This window comes from Opisthocomus hoazin, chromosome 9, assembly GCF_030867145.1.
Source record: "Opisthocomus hoazin isolate bOpiHoa1 chromosome 9, bOpiHoa1.hap1, whole genome shotgun sequence".
NCBI lineage: Eukaryota > Metazoa > Chordata > Aves > Opisthocomiformes > Opisthocomidae > Opisthocomus > Opisthocomus hoazin.
This window is the reverse complement of record NC_134422.1, coordinates 19882375-19909315: the sequence shown is the minus strand read 5'-3', so window position 1 is coordinate 19909315 and position 26941 is coordinate 19882375. Positions and strand designations below refer to the sequence as shown.

Below are 26941 nucleotides of genomic sequence, written 5' to 3'. Positions count from 1 at the left end.
GTAACTTTCTGCAAAAAGGGGCAAATATTACTATAAAGTAGAAAGTAAACGTGAACACCACATTACAAGTTTATACATGTTTTGTCAGTGCTTCTGTATGTCAGGATTTTGTTGTTAGAAAAGAGCATTATTTTCATTATCAGTTTTCTTAATGCCACTAAATTGATAGACCCATATGCAGCCATAGAGAACAGCAAGGGAGAATATAACGATCTCCATCAGAGCTTTGAAGCATATTTAACTATTGCCTACTTCAGTAATCTGGGAGTCTTTTTGGTTCTAGCAGCTATATTTGAAATAGACAGGTTGCCAGAATTGCATTCCTGTGTTAGTAGGGAAACTTATCCAAAGCAAAATTTTTTTTCATCCCTTCTCACAGGCATAGTATTTACCTGTTTATGTATTTACTAGATAAGTGGTATCACATTAAATTTCACCTTTCAAACTCCATCTCCTAGATCTACACGTCCCCAGTGTTCAGTATTTTGGAAAATGGCAGAAGTTACTAGATATGAAGTTTTACTGGCACAACACAAGTAATTAAATTTTTGAATTACATATCAGCACTTGTATTTCACTATACTGCTCTAAAGTGAAAATGATTACAAGCACAATGATAAAAAGTAATATCCAGCAGATGCTCTCCATATCCTTCCTTGACATGACAACACCACCTTCTGTTATTAAAGAATGGATTTTGTGGTGAACACAAAAAAGAAAATTCTTATCATTTAAACTCGATACCGCAAGCTACATGGATGAGTCTTTCTTTACTACAAGTTAGTACCAGGCTTCGTGCAATAGACTCCTCCTCTTCTGGCATGATCTCAATGTAGGTACTAAACAAATAATAATAAACTGCTGATCTGTATTTGGTCTTATAAGCATCCTTCCTTATACCTGCAAGTTATGCCTATCTTTTCTTTAACTAGCAGTATTATTCAATATGTATGTGTATGCATGTGTGGAGAAAGAAAACTAGTGTCTGTGGGCTCAACTGACACACACACTGCAAATATACGCATGACGTGATAGTCAATAATTCAGATAAATTACTTCTATATGACCATTGAAATAGTTACAAATATTTAAAAGACATGTTATAGCTTGTAGGTATACAAGCAATAAATAGCATCAGGTTAAGAATGATTTGCAGCCTAAGTGTAATCAGATGCACACAACTAACACACTTGCCCAGTCATTAACAGGTTATACTTAACTTTATAGACTATAGGAGTTTTGAGGAGGAGCTTCAACAAAGATTGGGCACAGTGAGAGAAAGTGCACTAAGAACTGTAAGATGAATAGCAATTGGGAAATCAAAACTGATACTGCCAGTAGTGCAAACATAAAATTCTACTTTGTGGTAAAACCTCTCTCGGAAGGGAAAGGAGAAGGCAAGTTGTAAAGCTTTTAAAAGAAGACTAGAACTTTGTATTTAAGAAGATGAGTAAATAGACTTTAAAAAGCAAGTGATGTAGGCAGAGTGATAAGCAAAGATTATATTAACACCAGTGAAGTGAAGCAAAGCTGTAAGTATTAATGTCAGACAGGCAGATGAGATCGTAACAGTCATGGTGTTGAGATGATCAGGCCTTCAGTCTGATTTCTGGCTACGTGGACAAATCGGAACCGTCAGGCCTCAGAGCTGCATAGAGCAAGAAGAGCACATTACGAAAGAAAAGAAAACCCAGCAACTGTTTCTGACAAGATTATATTCAGGTGACCACTGAAGACCAAGAAAATTTTGTGAGATAGGTAAACGGAGTGTGGGGGAGACCACTAAAAAAATACAGTAGGGATGCCTTCATAAAGGTTATGCGTATGGCTACGTTATCTGAAGTAAGGCGTGGAGAAGGACGCAAAGGCTGAGTATGGATTCCTGAGTGATCTAAACACACACCTACATACAGAAAGAGAAAGAGGAAGAGGAACAAGGGGACAGGAAGACCCACACATAAGAAACTGAGTCTGAAAAGAGAGAATGAACAAGGACAAAATGTCAAAAGTCTAAGAACAACAAAATTTAGTGAAGACTATAACATAGCAACACAGAGAGAAGACAGATGGAGTGGAGGAGAACAAAGGACCAGCCTGGAATTCCTCCAGGAAGAAGTCAAGTGGAACATTAGTGAGATAAATTTCAGCGCAAAAGACAGAAACCAGAAGTGAGCAGTTCTACAAAGGCATTAGGAGACAAGAAATGAAGACATTTGTACAAAGCATACTACGGGGGTTGGGAGATGAATGAGGTCTAGGGATAGGACATTAATCTGGTGAACAGAAACTTCTGAAGCTGAGGGTTGTTTTGTGTTGGCTGTTTTTCATATGCAGAGACTCGGACATATTTCTTGTGTACGGGAAGGAATTCAAGAAGAGAAACAGAAATGAAAAAAAAAGAACAGCAGAAGGTCAGAAGGTGCATAGGAACAGGGATAGGTTCATTGGAACAGGTTCAAAGACTACAAAACAAAATCTTAATGTCCGTTCCCATAAATGAGGAGGAAGCTTGATTTTTCACCTTGGTTGGTTAGTTTTAAGAAGTTCACATAAACGGGAGAATAGATAAGGTGAATGGAGGGCTGTATGATTAATAAAAAAAAATACAGAACATGCAAAACTGCAAGCAAAGATACTCATAATAGATGACAAAAATCACAGAGATTAAGAAATACAGAAATTCAGCAGAATCAAAAGATTTTCAGCAGACAGAGTCAGCAGTATCTCTGAAGAATGGCAGATGGCATTAGGAACTGAGAAAGTGAGTACTGGGAGTCAGCCAGGACCCTGAATTGTCAGAAGGGTTTGGAAGTGTATGAGAAGAACAAAAAAATAGAGCCTAAAGGGAGCTGATTAGCTGTTAGAGGAAAGGAAAGTACAGAGGAATAAAAGAAATAAAAGCAGAAAAGTCATCAGGATTGACAAAACAGGAGTTTTACAAAGCCCCATTCTTGGAGAGAGGAAGAGAATAAAAAATGTTAATAGTTATCATAGAAAAGGAACTCGGACAACACAGCACTTAGAGAAGACGAACTCAAGTGTGTAGCTGATTTGGCACATGGTATACAATTCAAATGAGAAACACCAGCACCAGGGCAGCTACAGTTGGATGGTTATCCATATTGAAACTTAAGGGTGAGAAATTATGGATGAAAGAAAATTGTAAGTCTAAGTCAGACAGAAAGATGAGAATAGGTAGAGTTGTGTGCATGCAGACCACAAAAACATTAGAAAGGCAGGCAGAAGGAAATTCTATTGGTTTAAAAAAAAAAAGTATAAAGAGCTAGGTGCAGGCAGAATTTAAGAACAACAGCACAGAAGTACCAATTTCCTCCACCCTAATTTTCAGAGTGGATATTATTGGAGGTAACAGTCTCCACAGAAAGGATCATAGATGAAGCAGTGTTAATAAACACGGGAACAAAGTTCTGTAGTCTAGTGGGAACCGGAGGAGGTAACAAGACAACCTCCAGGTCCTTTGAGACCAGTAACATTCCAGAAGTACCAAGAAAATAAAAGGAAGACCAGATAATGATAGCGGTGAGAAGTTTTGCACCTGAAGGAAAAAAGTGACAGGAATGGCACAGAGAGGAGGCTGAACCACAGGCAGATGTAATTGAAGGGAAAAAGGAAAGGACAGAGATTAACAAAAGAAGTGTAATCTGGACTTGGGTTGATATAAGAACATGCAAAGCATCAGAAAGCACACAGACAAACGAGCACAAATAAAGCAACCAAAAGTAACAAGAGGAAGGAAACAGTATCATAGAATCATAGAATGGTAAGGGTTGGAAGGAACCTTAAAGATCATCTGGTTCCAGCCCCCCTGCCATGAGCAGGGACATCTTCCACTAGATCAGGTTGCTCAGAGCTCCATCCAGCCTGGCCTTGAACACTTCCAGGGAGGTGGCAGCCACAGCTTCTCTGGGCAACCTGTGCCAGTGTTTCACCACCCTCATGGTGAAGAATTTCTTCTTAATATCTAATGTAAATCTGCCCTCTTTTAGTTTACAGCCTTTCCCCCTTGTCCTATCACTACACACCCTTGAGAAAAGTCCCTCTCCATCCTTCCTGTAGGCCCCTTCAGGTACTGGAAGGCTGCTATAAGGTCACCCTGGAGCCTTCTCTTCTCCAGGCTGAACAGCCCCAATTCCTTCAGCCTATCCTCATAGCAGAGGTACTCCTGTAGCATCCTGATTGTTGCTCTTTCATACATCCTGAAACTTCTGTCATCTGAAGCTGTTACACATAGTTTCTCTGACATTCTTTAGTTTTAACAAATCACATGGTGATTTAAAATGCTAGTTCATAAGAGTGATTTCCTATGACATAGTTATACTAGGAAAATATTTAATCCACTGAAGCTTACATTGCATGCCAAGTCCATATAAGCGTACTGGTCAAGGCATTTTATATTTGTACCCTCTGTAACTATACTAGTTGTTCATGCCAACATACGCTAATAAATCTTTTGTAATGTAGAACTGGACTAATCTGAGCCCTATTCTCCCAGGAATTTAATCATATTTATGGATCGTTAGCCAGAACAGCATGCTGATGTCTGAATTCTTCTCAAGATATAGAACACAAGAGAGTAAATAACACCACTGGTTAAGTGTTCCTCTGCATCCTTGGATGTACAGATGTCTGGGTTCTTGAGGAGGGATTGTTTGGGGGTTTTTGTAAGGAGCTTGTTTTGTTATTTTAACCCTACTTATTCTTTTCTAAGCCCAGCATCACAGCTAATATGTTTGATACTTAACTTACGATTGTTCTCAAGCAGAAGATTTCTCAAGGTAGAAAGACTGTAAACAGAACGAGGCCAGCTAACGTATTTTAAACCATACCTATCCCAGGAAGTTACACAGGGCTTTTGGTCCCCAAATACAGGTGCAATCAGGTCTGCTATATATAGGAACCATAGACTTCAGCTAACACCTTAAAGCTCTAGGAGTTGATCTACCTGAGAAGAAAAGAAAAAAAAAGAAAAAAAAAAGTGAATTAAAATCCACTCCTTCCCTGTCACTCTGATACGTAAAGTCACAAATATGCACCCTTAAAAACCAAAGGGGCACCAACACTTAGAAAAGGATTAAGAGTTATGTATAATAATTTTATGTTCTTTGAAACATTTATTTTCTAGTATCACAGAATCACAGAATGGCAGGGGCTGGAAGGGACCTCTGTGGGTCATCTAGTCCAAGCCCCCTGCCAAAGCAGGGTCGCCTACAGCAGGCTGCACAGGACCTTGGCCAGGCGGGTCTTGAATATCTCCAGAGAAGGAGAATCCACAACCTCCCTGGGCAGCCTGTGCCAGAGCTCCGTCACCCTCAGAGTGAAGAAATTCTTCCTCATGTTCAGACGGAACTTCCTGTGCTTCAGTTTGTGCCCATTGCCCCTTGTCCTGTCACTGGGCACCACTGAAAAGAGTTTGGCCCCATCTTCCTGACACCCACCCTTCAGATATTTGTAAGTATATATTAGGTCCCCTCTCAGCCTTCTCTTCCTCAGGCTGAACAAGCCCAGCTCCCTCAGCCTCTCCTCATAGGAGAGATGCTCCAGTCCCCTCATCATCCTCGTAGCCCTCCGCTGGACTCTCTCCAGTAGCTCCTCATCTTTCTTGAACTGGGGAGCCCAGAACTGGATGCAGTACTCCAGATGGGGCCTCACCAGGGCAGAGGAGAGGGGGAGGAGAACCTCCCTCGACCTGCTGGCCACACTCCTCTTAATGCATCCAGGATCCCATTGGCCTTCTTGGCAATGAGGGCACACTGCTGGCTCATGGTCAACTTGTTATCCCCCAGCACTCCCAGTTCCCTCTCCGCAGAGCTGCTTTCCAGCAGGTCAATCCCTAGCCTGTACTCGTGCATTGGGTTATTCCTCCCCAAGTGCAGAACCCTGCACTTGCCCTTGTTGAACTTCATCAGGTTCCTCTCCGTCCAGTTCTCCAGCTGGAGAGTATAATTTCATCTTTTGACATAAACATGGCAGAATTCAAAACTCAAGGAAGCAGATTTGTTATCCATCAGGATTACAGATCCATTTCCAAGTGGTGGAATTCTCAGTAGACTGGATCACGACTAACAAAGACGTTACTCCCCAAAAGGAACATGAAATCCTCCATTAATTTGCATCTTGCACAATTCCTGTGTAGTCAACGGGAACCCAGCAGGATGGGAGTTAGTAAGATTCCAGATATTTTTTATTTTAAACTACAGCATTGCCATGGACTGCAACAGCACACTTTAAAAAGTGCCTGTCAGAGCTTTCCTCTGCTTAGAAACAGAATGAGCATATTTTAAACCAGGACAGAGTGTAGGAAAAGTCAACAACAGACTAGAAGCAATAATAGGAAATCAGAAGAACAGAACTGAAATCTCCCTTGAACCCATGTCTGTCTTTCATACAAAAAAGGCCCAAAGCTTTTATAAGACCACTAAAGACTGAAACTGCACCTCCCTGTACAGCTCACATTTAAACTGAAGAATTTTTCATAGAGGAAAAAAGGAAGAGAGAACCAGATAAAAACAAATGTCCCCACTTCTCTCTTTAGCAGTGGATCTGACTTGCTGTTTTGGTTTCGGCTGCCGCCGGCAACAAAAGCACCACGCGGCCGCCCCTCCCCCCGCCGGCGTGCGGAGGAGAATGAAAAGAAAGAGGCAGAAACTGGTGGGTCGGGATAAGGGCAGTTTAACAGAACAGCAAACAGAGGGAAACAGGAACAACAACGATACAGATAAGGAGAAAACACGACAGAAACAGACCCGCTCTCTCGGACCGCACCGGCGCCGCACGATCCCGAGCCGCGACAGCGTTCCCGCCGCGCCGCCGCCCCCCCCCCCCCCCCCCCGGAACCCAGCGTGACGTCACATGGTATGGAATACCAGGCTCTGTCTGGCCAGGTGGGGTCAGCCCCCACCCCCCGGCTGTGCCCCTTCCTGGAGTCCGGTGAAAATTAACCCTGTCCTGGCCAAACCCAGGACACTTGCACAGGGCAGTCAGGAAGCTTGCCCATTCACCTCACAATCACCAGAACAGCCAGTTTAGCTTAACTAGGACTCTGTCTATACCCATTTATTGTTCATCTGCTAAAAAAATAAGGGCAAGGGGGGAAGTGGCAAGTGACATATATAATTACTAAGTAAAACATAAGAAATGTCTCCTTCTCAACAGCACAAAGAACAAGTCAATGAACCCTGTACATAGTTCCATTAATAGACACTACTATTATTCCCTTGAAAATTTTATTCATGATTATTTTCATTCTTGTTCATTTTTAAACACCCTGAATCACAAAAGTAATGCTTATGCCAAAGAATGATATAAGATTAGCAAAGGTATGATGACTTTTTCAACCTGCCCATGAAAAAATGAAAACTCTGTATGACATTATTATCTTTTATGTATTTGTCTTGTGTTTTAAACACTTTCTGAATGTTCCTGCTTTCTCAGTTTTCATGTTACTGTTATGCTGCATCACATTTCTGTTGAGATACAGCCAGCCTAGAACAGGTATTAAATTTGGATATCCTTCCAACAGAATTACTCTCAAGACATTCTAGACAACAAAACCCAGTTTATAATCGCAAGTCCCACAGGTGAGACTCTGAATGGGGTGTGTAACATCCTTACTTAAAATGCCTTCCGGTACCTTTGAACCGGATTACTTGAACTCACCTCTAGTACCTTTGAACTAGAAGACCACACATATAGTGCCAACTTCTAAAATGATTTCCAAACAGTGTTTGTAAACAATCAACCAGTAAGCCTGTTGTTGGCTATGAACAGATTTAGAGAAACTGTTATAAAGAATAAAATTACAAGGCACATAAGTACAATATACTGAAAAACAATTGATCCCATGGAATGTTCTGGTGAAAGACATGGCAATTGAGGTATCCAAAGCAGATCTGCGGTCCCATGCTGTGATTGATCAAGAGGTCCTCTGACAAGAGACTAGGAAGTTATAAATACACCTAAGTTCAAACAGAGCAAAATTGCACTAGGAACCCGATGAAGCAAAGAAAACCCTGCTTTCACTAACACAATCTCCCAAAGTGAGGGTTACCGAGCACGAGGTGCTTCTTGCCTTGGAAATAATGTAACTCCCTGCTGTTTTCTGAGAAGAGCAGTGTTGTTCCACAATTGTCTGCTATGCCAGTATACATCACCATGCCTATCCCAAATAGGTAAACTGTAAACCAAGAGAGGAAGATATACGGTGACAAACACACTGGGAAGGCAGAAGCATCCATCATGGGAACACCAGCAGCTCCAGGGCTTAACCAATTTACTTTACAGGATCCCTACTGCCCAACTGTGGGTGGATGCCAAAAGTGTCCAAAGCTGAAGAGTCTGAACCTTGTTTGCCATGACCAAATAAACAGCATAAGAGGTTCTTCAATTCACCTGAAGAAATTTTACACTGTTTACAGTGGAAGATAAAGGTGCTATTCTTTACTTTCCTGTATTAAATTAGAGATCTCCAGGTGTGTACAGTGTAGCAAAGATAGGAAAATTAAAGGGAAATTAAACTAGAAATTGATAATGTTTTTATGGACATAAAACGAGGCCCACGAGGGAAATAAAGTCTAAGCAATTACCAGGGAAATTGATACAGACATTGCTAAAAATGTAGATTTAATCCCTGTCTCAGCAATTGCAAAGGATACTAAAAATGAAACAATTTAACACTTCTCATCTGTTGAAGCAGTCACAAAAAGGACCCAGAGCATGTCTCAGATCTATGCTGAGGTTGCTGCTACTGTAGATCTTCAGGACACAAGGCAGTGCTAGTAACTACTTTTAACAGCACAGATTTCATCTCTCGCTGACATCCACAGCAAATATACATCTTTGCATTAGAATTTAGATGGCTGAGAAATTTCAGCACATCTGCACCCTACAAAATAGAAAACCACTCAGGAAAGAGGAGGAGGAGAGCAGAAGGCAGACTGGGCAATAACCAAGCCCAGTGAGTCACTGCAAGACACTCAGCAGTAGCAATGAGAAATTCACTCATGAGTACGCGCAGAAGGACTGGTGACAGTACACTGAGATCTAGCAGACGGGACAAGCCTGGCGAAGGCAACGAGGCAACCAAGTTCCTGGAGAAAGAGGTCATCGCTTCCTTCCAGAACAAAATAAGAACACCAAGACAGCTTTCCATTTTCGTATGTTTCATGTTTCACATGTTAGGTAAACTTTACTGGCAATATCCAGCCATCTCCATTAAATCCTGTGCCCTGGTGATCTAAGAAGTCATATTTTTGACATGTATTAGTACAACTACCACAACAGATATTCTAAAGATAAGATCCAGTCACAGTTACTAGACACTGAGTTTCATCCTTTGTAGTACTCACAGAACTAGGCCTATGCTTGCCATGTAGAATCTAACTACCCAGGAATAATCTTCAGCAGAATATACAATGCCTTAAGAAATCACTGTATTACTGTCATTTTTATGAATTTATCATTTTGCATTTTCCATATGTATTAGATTTTTCTAATGATCATTCAGTTTACTCCATTAAAAATGTTACACAGCAGTCAACATTGAGGCAACACCAACCTACACTTTCCTATATACTAAGAGTTGCCTTAATTTAAATTTTAAGTTGTGATACACACAACCACTGTTTAAGACACAAATACATGCATGAAGTACAAAATCTTATCTTCACCAAAATTTTTTCCTGGTATAGGACTACAAAAGTCAGATGAACAATGGGGAGAACAAAAGGGGCAAAAGAAATCTGATTTTATTTTTCGAAGTTTAAAGTATTTCAGATAGCCTTAGCAGGAAAACAGAAAAAAACCCACTTAAATAGCTTTAAATATTGAAGTAAAGAGTGACATCAGTTGGTATAACTGACCTGCATGACCTACTCTCAGACAGAAGCCCCCTAAAGCGTAGTTAACCCCCTCACATAATAAGCTGGACATCAGGTCTCCACCATGCAAATTTCCGTCTCCAAACAGACTCCATACCTGAATGGAACTGCTCAATTGCAGCTCCCCTTCCTAATGTAAGGACAAGCTATTTCTCTGCTGTTCCACTTGCAGGATTCAGTCACAAATGCGACACTGCTTTTCCTGGAAAATTTTAATCGCAGGATTGGGACATAAAACTGATACTGCTTTTGTTAGAATAGTTTTAATTGCATTAAATGTCGTGCAAACCATATGGGTATGATTTCTTGCACGTATTTTAATGACTCTGTGTGCCTGCATAAAATCTTTAATAAAGACAATTTAAACAAGTGAACTCATTATGTTATCAGGAGAGAAACAGATGAATCCTGAATCACTGAAGGCTCCTATATACATTTTTGTTTTATTTAAACAGCCTGTGGGAAAAGGGGGAAGCTATTATAAAAACAACCAAATTTTTACAATACCTCAATGATCCCTCATGTCACTTAATGCCTGTTTTACGCTTTAATTCAATGCACCAAGCTGAATATTTTGTCTTAGTTGGTGGTTGCTCTATCAGTTGAAAACATTTGAGAGTTCTATGCATGCTCTGAGTTTCCACTAAAAATTAACAAATCAATTTTGGCAAGTTGACTAAAAATACAACTTATGAATCCGTCGAGTTCATGTTCCCCATAGTCTACCCTTTTTTTTTTTTTAATCAGTGATATCCTACTAGATTATATCTTTTTATTCAGTTACTTTAAAGTTTTCTTAGCTCAAAATATGAAAGGTTAACCTTTCCTTTTAGGAGTTATTCTCTGCTTATATCAATTGGCACTGGGGGACAACTGCTATGACTTAAGCAAAGGTATTTTCAAAGCTTTTCTTCTCCGTAAGATTACCAACAAACATTACTATTCATCATTTTCAGTGCCTTCAGTCCTCATCTTTCAAGGATTCCTGTCCAAAGCTTGCCATATTTGATTGACTAGTGAACAGACAATCTGAATTTCCTTGCCAGATAATGAGATTCTGCCCCTCCTCTCAGCCCTGTGAAGACGTAACTGGAGCACTCTGTCCAGTTCTTGGCTCTCTGCTTACAAGAGAAACATAGACACACTGAAGTAAGCCCAGTAAAGGGCCACAAAGGTCATATAAGGAGATGCTGAGAGCACTGGGACTGTTTCAGTCTGGAGAAGAGAAGGCTCAGAGGAGTCTTACCAGAGCGTACAAATACCTGACTGGGGGAGAAGTAGCGAAGGCTTAGCCAGACTCTTCTCAGTGGTGCCCAGTGACAAGGCAATAGAAAATGGGCACAAATTAAAATATGAGAAGTATCAGTTAAACATAAGAAAAAACTTGATCCCCTTAACAAAATGGGAATAGCAGTATTTCCCCACCTTATCATCAGTCACGTCTTGTAATCTCTTACTGGTATATACATTTTTTAAATGATTCAGGGCAGTGAAGCACTCCCTTTTAGGGTCACACTGAAATCAGCACAGCACAATGGAAAGCATTATGTAGCTTACTCTGTAGTTTATATTGATATTAGTAATTAAGCAACCTATTGGAATTTACCAGAATTATGGATCAGCTTCTACCTGTACTTAGAGTCTACTGAAAGAAAATACTATGAGACCAAAGACTCTGATCATGGCAGTGTAACAGCAGTCATGTTAGTGCTTTTTTACTAATAACTTTTACTGAAAAGTTAAGTAAGACAAAATAAATACAGCCCTGCAAGGAAACAAGAAACAATATGAACAACTCATATTATTTATGAGGCTCATTACAATAGAGAGAGAGAGAGGAGGAAAGACAGAGAATGAACCATAGTTGGGATTGCTTCTTCTCTCCACAATACCATTCCAAGTAATGCATAACCATTCTCTTTTACTGCATTAATACTATCCCCCCTTAGGTGGTCCCCTCCCACAACTGGGATTAACTATGACTCTACTTTACATTTTTATAACATATTACTGTGGCATTATTGTTGTGATTTATTCACATTTTAATATTGCATCCCAGCAAAACTCCTTCAAATAGTCTTTGTTCAGAATGATCATGTGGTGATATTCTTGGAACACCAGTCATTTAGCTATATATTTCATGACCCTGCAGTTAGCTGTTACATACTTATGCTATGTTGCTTTGTTTTATACCTTTCTGATGTGCTTATACTAAGCCTTCCCTAATTCAGGTCACTAGGCCCAATGACTTGGTATATGAATTAAAGTACTAAACGAGGAGAATCTGACCAGAGAACAGGACCATCTCTTGGGAGGGAGACTAATGTAGGACAAAAGGACTTGAATTCCTTCACCTCACTCTGAAAGTACTTTTTGCTTCCAGTGTTGTTTTACCATTTATGAATGTTTGGCCCCAATCTCTCATTTGTCCTAGTGTTGCTATTTCCTTAACAACTGGCACTATGAGGTATGAAAAAAAGTCAGTAGTGTAGAACCAGAATGGCAATTAGTAATACGTAAAAGCACCACACAACTGAATATGTGCATGAGTGTGAGTATTCATTTTTAGAATTTGTAAATGACACAAATATTTGGCTTCTTGCCCAACTTGGTGGTTAACACTGTTCCCACAACATCCATAAAGAGCTTTGTTTCTCTATAGGATTTTTATCATTAGGTACTGTAAATAGGAATGTTTAAAGATAGGGAAGCACATACTCACAGATGTATATTCGTTATGCACAGTCAAGGGGAAAGAATTGTTTAGTTAGTGAGATCCTCCTTCACACAGCATACTTCAAATACTGACAGTTGCAATCAACTTGGTTTGAAGAGGGACGGTATAGCTTAAAAGAAGGCATAACAAAACCTTCTTGTTAAGTTGATACCAACACACTGCCACTGGATTCGATGACTCCAAATTTGTGCAGTATGTCCAAATATCAGCAAGTATATTTTAAACCTGTGTCCTCCGCGTAGCCGGGGGGGGGGGGGCAGGGAAGGTGGGTTTAAACAGCAAAATAGTTTGTAGTTTTAAGTTTTCACATCACTTCAGTCCAATTCCCTGCTCTGATGTGTATATCTCTACCTTGTTGCAATTCCTTCTCTTACAAAAGAACTTCAATTACTTAACACTGTCCTTTGAGGAATTATTCTCTAGTGCCTCCAATGAAGATGGACCCATAATGGGCCTATGTCCTTTGAATGAAAAAACATATCCAAGCTCACTTGCAATAGTAATGTCATTGTTTCAAAATGCAATGACTTAAACACACACTTCCTCAAGCAACCATTCTTCACCAACTTATTTTCCTTTGCAGATACAGTTTCTATCCTAAACATGCCGCAATGGATGTCTGTTGCACTATTCGGAGATCATTATCAATGTTACATTTCAAAAACATCCACAGAACACAGTCTGCAGAATTAATATAAATAATGAAACAAGAGTTCAGGATAAGTACATGGCATACTGCTGTAGCTTCCAGTTATGCAAAACTCCATGGAGATCTAATTATTTTAAATGAGCAAAGGAGACTTCAGGAGTAACTTCAAAATACAAGTCAAGATTTTAAATTATACTTGAATAAGGAACACAAAGAAGCTGGGGGGAGGGTTGGTCCTACTAAAAAGTCCATAAATACCCTGCAAAGCACCAAAATGCCTTGAAACCAATACTTTCAGGAATTTCATTCCAATGCCAAGAAACAGGATGTACTCATTGTGACTAATACATTAAAATACTGAAAATAAATTCTAATGGACTGAAAAGATCTTGTAGCAAGTGAAAGGTATAGTTAAATCATTCCAAACCTAATCAAGCTTAAGAGCACGGCAGTCTTTCCCCATTATTAATAAGCATGTAAGCTGGATGAGTAGACTGGGAAACTATAAATTATGCCCAGTAAAAGTAATACAACATTTTTCTACAGGTATGTTTTTAACTAAAAATTAAAAGACAGCCATTTTTACTGAAGCAATTTGCTGCACATTCTTAAGTTTGGTCTTCCGTAGTCTCCCACACATACACATTTCCAACAAAATGTTACTAAATGGGGGTGAAACCAGAATACAGTTCCAAATGCAAAACCAAATCCCTGTTTTCAATGTTTACATTTCTAGGTGGAAATATGAATATACGTTTAAGTCTTCACCACTTAATCCTGTGCTTTGGGGTCAGAAAATACTGCTCACCCTTGTCAATCTGCAGTCCAGTTATATGTGAAAATTGTTGTTTTACAACGGCAAAGCAAGCGACAGAAAAATTACACACTACTTGCAGGCTTCAGCTGAGCTTTTAAAACACATGGCCAAACACGTTGCCATGGAAATGTTCTGCAAATACATCTAGAATTTCTTAAGATGGAGCTGAATATCATCTTTAAAAATAAACTTCTACAATTTCAAATATAATTGCTCTATGCTGTGTTCAAGGGAAACAATGGCTATTATATAGCACTTATAACACCTACAGCGATAACAGTATTTCCAATTCCATTTTGTGTTCCGTACATGAAATTAGGCCACTATCTTCCTATGTAAAATATTCATACAATTGCTTTCTGCTATGTACTCTGACTTTCCTATCCATCACTACAATACATCAGCAGATACAAAAGTATCAGCCCTGCAATAAAGTTGGCAACAGTTAAAAACAAAAAAGATGAAACATGCTTCAGTAACATGAATTTGGTTTTAAACAACATTCTAAATATTTATTTATCTTCTCTTTTACAACCCATTAGTATTAATGTGTCACTAAGTGTAATAACTAAAAAGGGGAGAGTTATTTTGCCAAACTTTCACTGGTTTGTTCAGTGAGCTATTTTTAAAAATTTGAAATGAAGCAGAAAAAAAAAACTACTACTGCAAAATGAAGCAAGATCTGTGCCTGCAGTAGAACTCAGTCCTGTTACACAATGTGATACATTGTTTTAAACAACCTGCCACTGCATTTCATACAACACACACACATTCACACAATAGCTTTGTGTGCCATGTAAAATCAAGCAAAAAAAAACATGCAATACAATCTTGTAATTTTACTTTACAACAGAGCTATAACCTTTTACCATTAATTAATTACAAGAAATCAAATTCACAATAGGAACAGTTTGAAAATACATACGGAATAGCCTTACATTGTTCAAATAGCAAATCAACAACACGTTAGATTTCCAAGATATACATTGCTCTGCTTATGTAAACAGTCTACCCTACAAATCCTGTAGCAAATCCAGCATGAAGCAATTATACAGACAGAGATTTTACGCGATCTAAAACTGTAAAACAAACCGTCATCTTAGAAATATTAGCATAAACTATGAGGTCATACCTGATGACTTAGAGACTGTAATGTCTCACCGGTTCCAAGCTGCATGACCTTTCTATTTGCAGAGACCCCCAAAAATTGCATTTCCTGTCTTAGAAAAGTATATCATGGACCCATCAATCCTTCAAAATCTTCTGGGCTAGTGAAGAAAGCATTAACAGCCCTTCTGTCCATCAGTAAGTGCTGCAGTCATTACCCTCAAGATAGCAGATCTTAAACACAGTTTCCTCTGTGCGATTACAGACATCCAGTAGTCAAGCAGGCTGACACAGCTATATCACTGATGCTGCTAATGCCATCTGAAAACAGTAAGCTCACTGCTTAAAGCAATCCCTGCCTCATCCAAACAGAACAAGCCACATCCTTCAACTCCTCACTTGCGTTTTTTATAAAACCTAGTGCTGCCATCATAGATTTTGTTTTCATCAGTGGTCAGCTAAAGGAGAAATTAGATATTATACAACCGGCTTTGCATTAACAAAAGAAAAACAGCAGACGAAGTGACATATCGAGGTTATCAAATTTTGCTTGCATGACCACTCCTCATCAAGCACTATCACCATTCAGAAGAAGCATCACAATCTGATCCAAAAGAAAATTGCCAGAAAGAAACTGCAAACAATTCACAGGCAGTAAGGCATTTAAATACCTCTGTGGTACTGAAACTGCTTTTATGCAGCCTTATGGATACCATTCCCTATTAAAAATATTGCTTGCGTATTTTTAGCACTTATTTTCAATAAATTACATGATCACTGCATTGTTTCCATTACTCCCTGCTAGCAGCCAGAAAACAGCATGCCTTGAAAATGTGCCAGTATTATGACAGCAAAAATGTGGTTTGATATCAAACAAAACAATCATGCATGGTTTTTTTCTGATACGAGAGACCTTTCAAGCTAACAAATGTACAATACCCTCCTTAGTGATTTTTAAATTATTAAGACTACAAAGCAATACCTGGACTTTTTAATAAAACACATACTTGATGCAAACAAAATTGATTATTATAAACCATCATTTATGTTTCTTGTTGCTATCATTATGGCAACAAACTCATGTAAACAAAAAAATCACTTCATAGAACTAAGATGAAACAGTGCCACCAAGAAACTGGAGAAAGTCTCCTTTTAATAATTCCTCTGAATTCTAGACCCACAGAAAATTGCTCCTGATCACACAGTGAGAAAGTCCTATTGAGGCTCTCAGTCCATATCCTTCAGCACACAGGAACATCCCCTCAACACCTACTGAAATGTATCGCTACCAGTCAAATTTGACAGACAAATAAAACTTGGAGGAAAAAAATCTTCCCTAATTTAACTACAGCTTGCATGTTATTCAGATTAATTTGGATGTCCTTCTCTACTTTGAAACAGAAACAGAAGCAGAAACCAGAAGTAAATGGTTCTAAATTAATTCACCCAGATACTATTCTGTTAGTTTAACATTATTATTATATAGCTGTAGTAATTGCTTTTTTGAGTAATCAAGTTTGGTTTATAGTCATACACATTATGGCACTGATAATAGCAAACTGGTCTCATCCACAAATAGCATGTATTTCCCTTTAGAGAGAGAAACTGTTGGCTATCAGTTTTTAACTGATTCACTTTTTACAGTGTGCAACCGCTTCGACTTAGGGACGCTTCATCTACAGGGAAAGGGAACTCAGAATCATACAATCATAGGTTAGAAAAGACCTCTAAGACCACCACACCCAACCATTAACCCAACACCACCATGCCAACTAAACCATGTCCTGAAGTGCCATATCTACGCATTCTTTGAACAGCTCCAGGGATGGTGACTCCACCACTTCCCTGGGCAGCCTGTTCCAATGCCTGACCGCTTTTTCAGTAAAGAAATTTTTCCTAATATCCAATCTAAACCTCCCCTGGCACAACCAGCCATTGCCTCTTGTCCTATTGCTAGTTACTTGGGAGAAGAGACCAACACCTGCCTCACTACAACCTCCTTTCAGGGAGTTGTAAAGGGCAGTAAGGTCTCCCCTCAGCCTCCTCTTCTCCAGACTAAACAACCCCTGTTCCCTCAGCAGCTCCTCATAAGACTTGTTCTCTAGACCCCCCACCAGCCTTGTTGCCCTTCTTTGGACACACTCCAGCACCTAAAGGTCCTTCTTGCAGTGAGGGGCCCAAAACTGAACACAATATTTGAGGTGTGGCCTCACCAGTGCTGAGTACAGGGGCACGATCACCGCCCTACTCCTGTTGGCCACACTATTCTTGATACCAGCCAGGATGCCATTGGCCTTCTTGGCCACCTGGGCACACTGCTGGCTCATGTTCAGCCGGCTGTTGACGAACACCCCAAGATCCTCTTCTGCTGGGCAGCTTTCCAGCCACTCCTCCCCAGGCCTGCAGCGTTGCATAGGGTTGTGGTGACCCAAGTGCAGGACCCAGCACTTGGCCTTGTTGAAACTCATACAGTTGGCCTTGGCCCGTCGACCCAGTCTGTCCACATCCCTCTGCAGAGCCTTCCTACCCTTGGGCAGATCAACTTTCCCGCCCAACTTGGTGTCATCTGCAAACTTACTGAGGGAGCACTCAATCCTCTCATCCAGATAAATTGATAAAGATGTTAAACAAGACCAGACCCAAAACTGAGCCCTGGGGGACACCACTCATGACCAACCGCCAGCTGGATTTAACTCCATTCACCACCAGTCTCTGCGCTCGGCCATTTAGGCAGCTCTTTATCCAGCAAAGCCATGCATTCATTCAGGGCCTCCAGCAAAGTGTTCAGTAGCCTAGCAGAGGCTAGTCAGTGAAGCCCTAGGAGGCTTTAAAATGCAGTAGGCAACCAGATTGGGCCAGACTTGACACTGCTTTTAGTACTTTCCAAGAGAGTTGATTTTGAGGCCAAACATCCTGACACTGTCTTTTGAGTGCTGATGATAGCGGTAGTCAGGGTGCCGCTCTGAACATTGTGAATGTTCTTAAAAGCTGCCACTTTTAAAGTTTTTCCACAATATCTCATTAATTCACTTTCAACCAAGAAAATATTATTAAATCTATGTGCACAGGATATAAACATATACACATAAGGAGACAAAATGCCCTCCAAAAAAACAGACAAGAGTGATTCTGCAGTTAAAAACAGGACAATAGCTTTCCCCACATCCCCACACATGAAGTGGGAATATCTCCTAAGGTAATATTCTTACTTCCAAAGGTAATTAAAAAAAAAATAGTACACCATTACTAAATATTAAGTTCTTTACTTTTAGACAAACACTCCGTTCTGCAATACTATATTCTGACCAGTAGCTACTTACAACTATGTAAGGGAGTACAACTTTGCATCTGTGAGTTGCTGGCAACCACTTCCAAGTTCCCACAAACCACCTAGCTAGGATATAGAGGCCAGCAAGATGGCAAGAAGTGACCAAACAAAAAAAAAGTATGTTGTCAAGCCACCTTTCAAAAACATTATGTAGGTTCTCTCTGTACAAATCTTGTATTAGATGATCTTCTCCACTCCAGAAGTGAAAAACACAAAGCTTGCAGCTATAATCACAGATGTCAAAAACACCACTTAAAGAGTTTCTGCTCACAAAGAGTACTTCATCCCTCCCCCAGCTGGACTTCTGAAGAATTCAAAAGCTAGCAAAAGACAAGATGCAAGACTATTTTCCTGAGTTAGGTTAAGACCTCAGTACAAATCATAAATGCACTCAGAAATATACAGGATCTCTTTATGCATACTATCCCAGCTAGTGGAATCTTTTCTCAGAAGTTATTCCATGTCTGTCCTCTTGGCAATACAATTTTGCAAAAGTGAAAATTTTAACATTTCATAAGCAATGTTAAAACAGAGAGGGTAAAAATATGGCACATTTCATAAAGTATAACTATTTATTCTGACAACTGTTGAAGCAAAAATCTGTTAATTCATTCCCTTTCAAGTATCAACAGGTATCACTTTACACAACAAAAAAGCATTACTCTCAAATATAGTGTGCTTTTATTTCATTTCTCTTCATGCGAAAAAAAAAGAATAAAAAAAGAAAAAAGCAAATTCAGAGTTCCTTTGGATTATGCAAGGTGAGATAATGGCCACTTGAAACTATCACAAATCAGCTTCATATCAAAAAGACCAGACCTAAGCAGTGAGTGAGCAAACAACAGCAGCTCTGTCACTCAACTTTTTAAATTAAATTTAAGTCATGTTTGTTAGTACTAACAATCATGGTAGAGAACACTTGAGATCAGTGAAAGGTGCTGCAGATTGAAAAAGCAAGGTGAGATGATGTAGTGCTGTACTAAAACAGCTGGAAGAACAATATTAACACATATCCCTCAGCAACATTTTGCAGGATCAATTTTGCTATGTATTTTTATTAATGATCAGAGCATAAGCAGTACGAATTATACCAAAAATCACACCCTGGGTTTGTTCAAAAAAGTTCTGATATTGGAAAGCACTGCTTATATATGAGGAACGGAATATCACCAGATACAAAGAGGTAAGAATAAAACTGAAGTAAAATTTAATAATGCAAAAATGCAAAGATTATTAAAAGATTATTATACAGTTTCTGAATTGAGAGCTCAGCAATTGAAAAGTACAGTGGATGAAACTGTGGGGACAAAGCTGATCACAGAGTAATTATGAGCTACCAATATGATGCCCCTATGGAAATGAAATTTTAAAATTATCAGGAAAGATATTTCTAGTACATAGACATTAATGCAATAACATGAAGTTCTATTAATATCTATTGTTCTTGATCCTGATCATCTATGCCTAAAAAAGAAATTCAAACTGCAAGAGAAAAAGGCTTCTACAATGGTCAGCGAAATTTTGAGAAGAAACTGAAAACATTTGCTTTGTTTAGCTTAACAAACGAAAGATTAAGGGGGAGATCTGTGTAGGTGTCAAGACAGATGTGCCAATGAAAAAGAAAAAATATTCAAGTAAAAGAACAATTTTGGAACAAGCACAAATCCATACAAAGTTCTCATTAATGTCTGGGATTCTTTTAACTGTCAGAGGTTGAAAGTCTGCAAGAGCAGGAAATCACGCTCAAAGACCAAGGGTGTGCCTTTCACTCTTGTATTTCTATAAAAGACGATCATCAAAGCGCAGTCAAGTGAAGAAAAAAGCAGAGACACAAGGTATGGCAGAATTGGAACCAAGAGCAGGACCTAAGGAAAATCAGGAGATTGCCCTGGGGCTCAACACTAATTGGAAATAAGTTTAGAACCCTGAATTCAAAAAAAAAAAAAAAAACAACAACAACAAACAAAAACAATTCAATTAACCATGGGTTTCTCCTGTACTGAGGACATCGAGCTTTCATCTCAATATGCAGAATGGTATTAACAACATAAATAGCTCAGCAATTTCTTAACCAAAATTCATCAGTTCTTAAGTTTCAGCTGATTGCTCAGATCAACACAGATTAAAAAAAACTTTGTACTTCAGTGGAATAAACTCAAAAGTAATTAATGATACCCCATTGACCTTTAATGCTAATGACTGGACTGTTCCTATTACCTTTCTCTATTCTACAAACCCATCTCTTAATCAGTTCTCCCATAAAATTATTGGGGGGAGGTTGTTATAAAGTGTAAATACCCTTCTCTAGTGAAAAAGCTAAATCATTTAGAAAACACAAATTTAAATTTATTAACTCCTTAAAAACTTGTTATATCTTATGGACATACTTACTTCGTTATGTCAATAAGATACTGCTCAAACACTCTCGTGATTGTTTCAACACGCATTACAGAAGTCTAATCAGTTCATCTGTGGATAATGACTGTGGTTAACGGAAACATTTATAAAACAAAACAGAAAACGAGCAGAGGCAGACTAGAACCATGGCTGCATAGTCAAAAGTTGCAAATTAACTGCTTGGTTCCAATTCTGCCTACCAGTTAATGTAGCTGTATCAAAACCTGCCTTTCCAAATACCCCACTGTCAGCGCTGCTGCATCCTAGCACTAAAACTCAACCATGTATCAGGCCAGACCCTGACGATCCAGATCACTGCACTACATGTTGCTGATAAACTAGAATAAATGTATAATAAACAGTTCTAAAACTATGAAAAAAAAAAAAAAAGATATCTCTCCAGCATTTTACCTTCAAAAACAACTTTAAAATGTCTGGTATTCCATTTCAAAAAAAAAAAATGTAGAAAATGGCAGACGTCCTTTCTCTCAGACTGCTGAGGAGTAACCCTATACTTGCAGTATACATAAGAGATGGTTGGTTACACTCATTCCTGGAAAAGTACAGAAAATAAAGAGTACAAAATCTCCTCAAAGTTTGTAATCGTACATCTATTTTCTTAGCAAAATCATATTTACATAAATCATGTATTCTAGAAAATTATTTGTAAAATCAGATTGAAATGAAAATTCTAAGTGTGTGCCTAGCAGGTGAAAGCAAGCAAAGCTTTCCACTTCTTTAAGCACCTCAACAGTGCTGTAACTTGTGCCATGGCCTCAGAAAACCCTTCTCCCTTTATTAGCTGACTAAGGACATGGCTGACTAAGGCCTAACTTGCAACCATTGAGGATACTGGAATTGATCATAGGAAAACATTTTCGCCTTCTCAAAAACTGGATGATGGAATTTGGACTCCATGTTGCACATCACGATAGAAATCTATTTTCCTGATAAATGAAAAAGTAACAATTTAATAAAAAATGCTGGAACCCGTTAGCAAATCAAGTGCTACCAGCCTTTCCACAGAAGGAACAGCAGGACGGGAGATGCTACTCTGGGTATCTCCCAAGTATTACATAATACCGAAGTTGCAGCCTAGTTTTACTGCATACCTCATACCTTTCTTTCTTTTGATCCTTTTCATGTCTCCCTTGTCCCTGAAGAGGAAAACTCCTTTTTCCTAAGAAAAAATTGTCTGTTCACTAATCCCAGCTTCGTATCCACCTCAGAATAGATCTGACTTTTTCTAAATATTTTGCATTAAAAAGTTCTCTTTCAAAGAAGAGAAATGTTAAATTTTGACATATAATTACCATTATCCTGTCTGCTAGCAGAAAATGATGGCAAAGTGCCAACTTGCTTGTCTGCTACAGATAAGACATTTCCAAGCTTCCATTCTTCCCTTTGGAGAAAATAGAAGCGGAAGACCAGCCAGGAGAAAGCCTACCCTGTCAGCTGATCCTGTAAGAAATAAAATTAATATTCTCCTAGCAGAAACCATTTTCCTCCGAGCCTGAGGTAAATGATATGCCTTACCATATGTTATGATGGTCCTTTCAAGAATGACAAATTTGATTAATTTTTCCTGGATGGTCTTTCTCTCATCCAATCTCTTCTCATCACCTCCAGCTTCTGCTGCAGGCAAACTCTCAAGAGGCATAAATCAGCATAGTATCACCAAATTATATAACTTCTACCCACTTTGGATTTTGTCCCCTTCTATTTCAGAAGAAGCACTAAAAAGCACGAAAAACTGTCTGTGCATTCTTCAGTAATCTTTCCGATCTGTAGAGAGCTTCAGAGAATTATCCTGACACATTGCTGAGCTTTGACACCAATAAAGCCCGTGTAAGCAGAGAACCCAGTCATTTCTTGTAAAGAAAGAACTCTGAACAGATTATGTCCAATTACAACATATTCAGAACTAGCTCTAAATCATCAAAACTCTGCTTCAGTTCTAACAAGGGGAAAAAAAGGCAAAAGACATATTCAGGCAAGTTTCATCACTGTATGTAAAAATATCGGCATACTGTTACTTTGAACACAAACTCAGCTGCGCACTGCTCATTAGTTTACCTATACTTCTAAGCAATCAGAATGTCTGAATACCTTTGCGAATCCGCAGACACCAGCTTATTTGCTCATTATTTGTGCATCACAGTCCTTTGAAAGTTTTACTTTCATCAATTAAATACAGACAGGCAAGATCGATAGCTATAAATACAGGTATTTTAAAAATCCACCTACCCACACACACTTAAAATTTTCTCATTTCCTATAAAATATACTGATTCTGAATGAGAATGATAAAGATCAATATTATTCAGTTAAAAACCATTCAAAAAACAAACCAGCCGGACTCATCAGTGACCTCCAAATTTTCCAGGCTGTTTTAAATGCTTATTTCAGTCAAGTAAAACAATTTTATGCTTAAATATCAGGGCACAAACCTAACACCGGTCCTATGCAAAATACCCTTTGGAGTCTTAGAAGACTGATGCAGGACAAGAATTTCAAGGGGAGGGAGGGAAAGTCACCGTTTTGAAGGGAGGCTAAGGGGCAAAAGAGCTGTTACAAGAGTATAAGTTTAGGATCAGGTTAGTAGTCTTGACAAAAACCATATGATTGGAAGAAATCAAGACAGTAAAAAGCACTGTACAAATGCAATTTACAAACCTGTAATATATCAGACAAATTATGACCTAATTTTATCACCCCTACAGCTACAAAAATAAATAATAAATAAAATGATCAAGTACTTTATTCCAAAATCAATTCTGAAATACGAGCTCTGAAACAAACATTTGCTTTCTTACAAAGTTAAAAAAATGGTGCACACGGGGAGAGCAAACAGGCTAAGATTAACTGCACTAGCCCTGTCTCACCATCCTTTCTCTGGGAAGGGACACAGAAAAGCTATTCAGGCAGCACACACTTCACTAAGAGCTAAACATTTTGTCTATGATTGTGCAAGGCCAGGCATCCACCACCTAAACAGGCACTGGGCTGGGGGCAGCCCCACTCTGGTTGATATAGCAAGAACACAGAAAGGGGAGAAGAAAGAAAGTGTCCCCAGACTAGGAAAAGGCCCCAAAGCTGATGTTGGGATGCTCTGGATTAAATTATAAAATTAAAGATACCTATTATATAAACTAGACAAATTCACAGATATTTATGGTTAAAAATGGGGAAGAAGATACAATTTCCTAGACCAATTTAAAATGCTTTAAAAATTCAATTGCCCATATATTTTTTTAAAATATGTAAAACACAATTTTACACCCAATAATGCAAGGACACAGATAAAAATGTTATCATCTCAAGAAAAAAAAAACTGCCAATGATTGTTTCAAAGATAGAAAACTGGGACAAAATGCTCACTGGAAAATACAGAGCCTCCCACAGGAGCTTCAAAAGTCAGACACTGCCTGCTTTTATACTTAAGCTGCCTTTCAGCTAACTACTTCAGTACAAGACACCTGTGAAAAAGTGTAAAGGACAAAGAAAAATAAAAGAACACTGAAATGAAGAAAATGTAGTATTTAGACATATTCCAGTCATGGGGACTTTCCTGGTTTTGAAGGGAAATAGTGATTTTATATATGCTTGTCTTACAAATAATAAACAACAGTAAAAAAAAAAATTCTATTAAACACTGTTTCCCGCTTTAAGTAAAGAGAATACTGCAAACATTAGAATGAAATTATAATACCTGGAGTGCAATAGTAGGTCTTTCTGAAATAGTCCCATTGTAAAGACTCTTTACCCTTAAATAAAAATATTAACTATGGTGCTGTGTAACTGTTAATGTGGAGGGGTTTTGATTTATTTTTTTGGGGTGTGTTTTTGTTTTTTCGCCAAAGATGCAAACTTTTATCCCCATGATTCTTCATAGTCATTCTCTCTTAGGTGTATATATACCATTTACATACACATGAGGAAAGTGTATCATTTTTAATCCTAAACGATTGTATGAACTTGGACTGCCTGACAGATTTTTTTGTGCATTAAACACAAAATGTAGCTATTGTTTGACAGTATAAAACCTAAATGATCAGATCTATCACGCCTACATAACCCCCGGATAATAAGCATTCCCCTTTGTCCTGAAAGAGAAACTCAGCAGGAGCCAATTTCACCTCTTCATTTTTCTCTCCCTTGGAGATGTAGAAAAACAGCGGTGTGACGACCTCCCCAGAGAGTGACAACAGCAGATACGAGATTCCTGAATCAGACTTTTTTCCTACTCTCATCTCCCTCCAACGATCATCAGTGGGACCACCATACACCCACCACCAGCACAGCTCTGTCTCAGACCTTCCTGCTCTCTTCAAGACTTACTGTTTTCCAAGCTGGTGAGAAGAAAAAAGCAGATGAGTTTGGAAGGAAATCCAAGGCTAAGTGAGAAAGAAAAGATGTCAGGCTGCTTCTGCAAGCATTCCCTCATAATCTCCCCTGCTCAAAACCCTTTTTAGAACTTCCTCTTAGGTTACAGCTGCGAGCCAATTTCCAAGTAAATTTCAAAGAAAAGGCATTCTCACCACAAGACAGTTGTCTAGCAGCCTCATCATACTCCTCAGAGGGTACATGGCTTCAGCCTGTGCCATCTCCAATGTTTCAAAAGACATTACCATACATACTTGGACTAAAACCTGATCACCGAGTTCTCAAATCAGACCCAGGAACCAAAGGAAGCCCCATAGCAATGCTAAATTTTTATTGATAAAAAGATATGACATCAACCCATCGGAGAAATATTCAGTGATAGGATTTTCCATTGTTCCCCTCATTCTCCAATATCCACTGTAAAATACACATCACTGAGGCATAAACACGCTCATTATTCCAAAAAAATGTTTTCAAAGTTGATTAAAAAAATGTTGTGCTATTTTGTCTTCATTGGAAAAAAATATTGACAATTTAATACTGTGAAATTCACAAAAGTACATAGTTAAAAACTGACTTTGACCTGTCACCTGTAGAACAGTCTCACATGGGAAACGGTGCTAGCTTTACCATCTGGGACTTCCAAAACTCAGCTGGACAAAATGCTGTAAATCTCCTGCACAAAGCAACCTTTTGTTATCAATACACTAAAAAATTGTACGCAGTGTCACACTTCATGACTTGTTTAGCCATATCATGCTGTACACTGAAGTCTCACATATCAGGTAAATTAAATAGCTTACATGAACATGGAACCACATCGCTGTAACACCACCAGCCCAAGTAACTCTTGAAATTATTTTGGTTCTGGGACTGGCTTAAGGTAAAGTCTTTAAGGTAAAAATAATAAATGCAGTTTACTACGAAAAAACTTTCAGGAAACTAATGCAAATTGTAACTGCCTGCTGTTGGCAATTTTGTAATGAGATAATGACATCATGAAGACATTAGTCAGAGTAGCATTGAACATTGTAATTATCAAGCTTGTTTTATGCAATTTATTTGAATTCTAGCAGACGACCTCCAAGTTTCAGATTTATTTCTACTTTTATTACATAACAACAAAAGGTAATGAAATGTTAAAGGATACATTCATTAATTTGAAGACTTTTCACATAAATTACTAAAACTTTACTAAGGATTTTCAGAACTGAAGCAGAAGATGTGAAAAAACACGAAGATTTGAGTTGGTTTTAAATAGCTATAATTCTAACTTCATTAAGTACACGTAAGCAATAATATCTTTGTCAGTTCCTCCCAAATCTATTTTTCAAGAAGTTCTTGACTACCTTTCAAGATAATATGATACCACAAAATCCACCTCAGATATAACCCAAGAACACCTGTGTTACATCAACAGTCTGATTATTCTCAAATCCCAATACAGTAGTTCTACACAATGATTCTTCATCAAGTCACCAACCCAATTTTGTTTTTAAGGGTAAAGCCTACAGTTTAACATGCTTGTGTGGAAACTCCAAGGAGAACAGTATGTAAAAGGAGAATCATTAAAAGAATCATTCAAATATTGTACCTGATACAGCCTACTAATAAAATTTTGGAA

General features: G+C 38.6%; 1 protein-coding gene across 10 annotated transcripts in view; it reads right to left on the bottom strand.

Moving 5' to 3' along the window:
- The window catches only part of SLC4A10 (solute carrier family 4 member 10), a 178331-nt gene that overhangs the window by 117733 nt on the left and 33657 nt on the right, over nucleotides 1-26941 (bottom strand). For 6 of the 10 annotated variants that reach the window (XR_012764986.1, XR_012764985.1, XR_012764984.1 and 3 more), the window contains exon 1: nucleotides 15232-15532. The exons of 2 other annotated variants lie outside the window; for them this stretch is intronic. Coding sequence is in view for 4 of the 8 variants with exons in the window: in XM_075429855.1 (XP_075285970.1) it covers nucleotides 15232-15312 (81 nt within the window). In the remaining 4 variants the exon portion in view is untranslated. Of the gene's footprint in view, nucleotides 1-15231; nucleotides 15533-26941 lie in introns of those variants that run through there. 2 more of the 10 variants (XM_075429859.1, XM_075429858.1) reach the window with 2 other exon arrangements.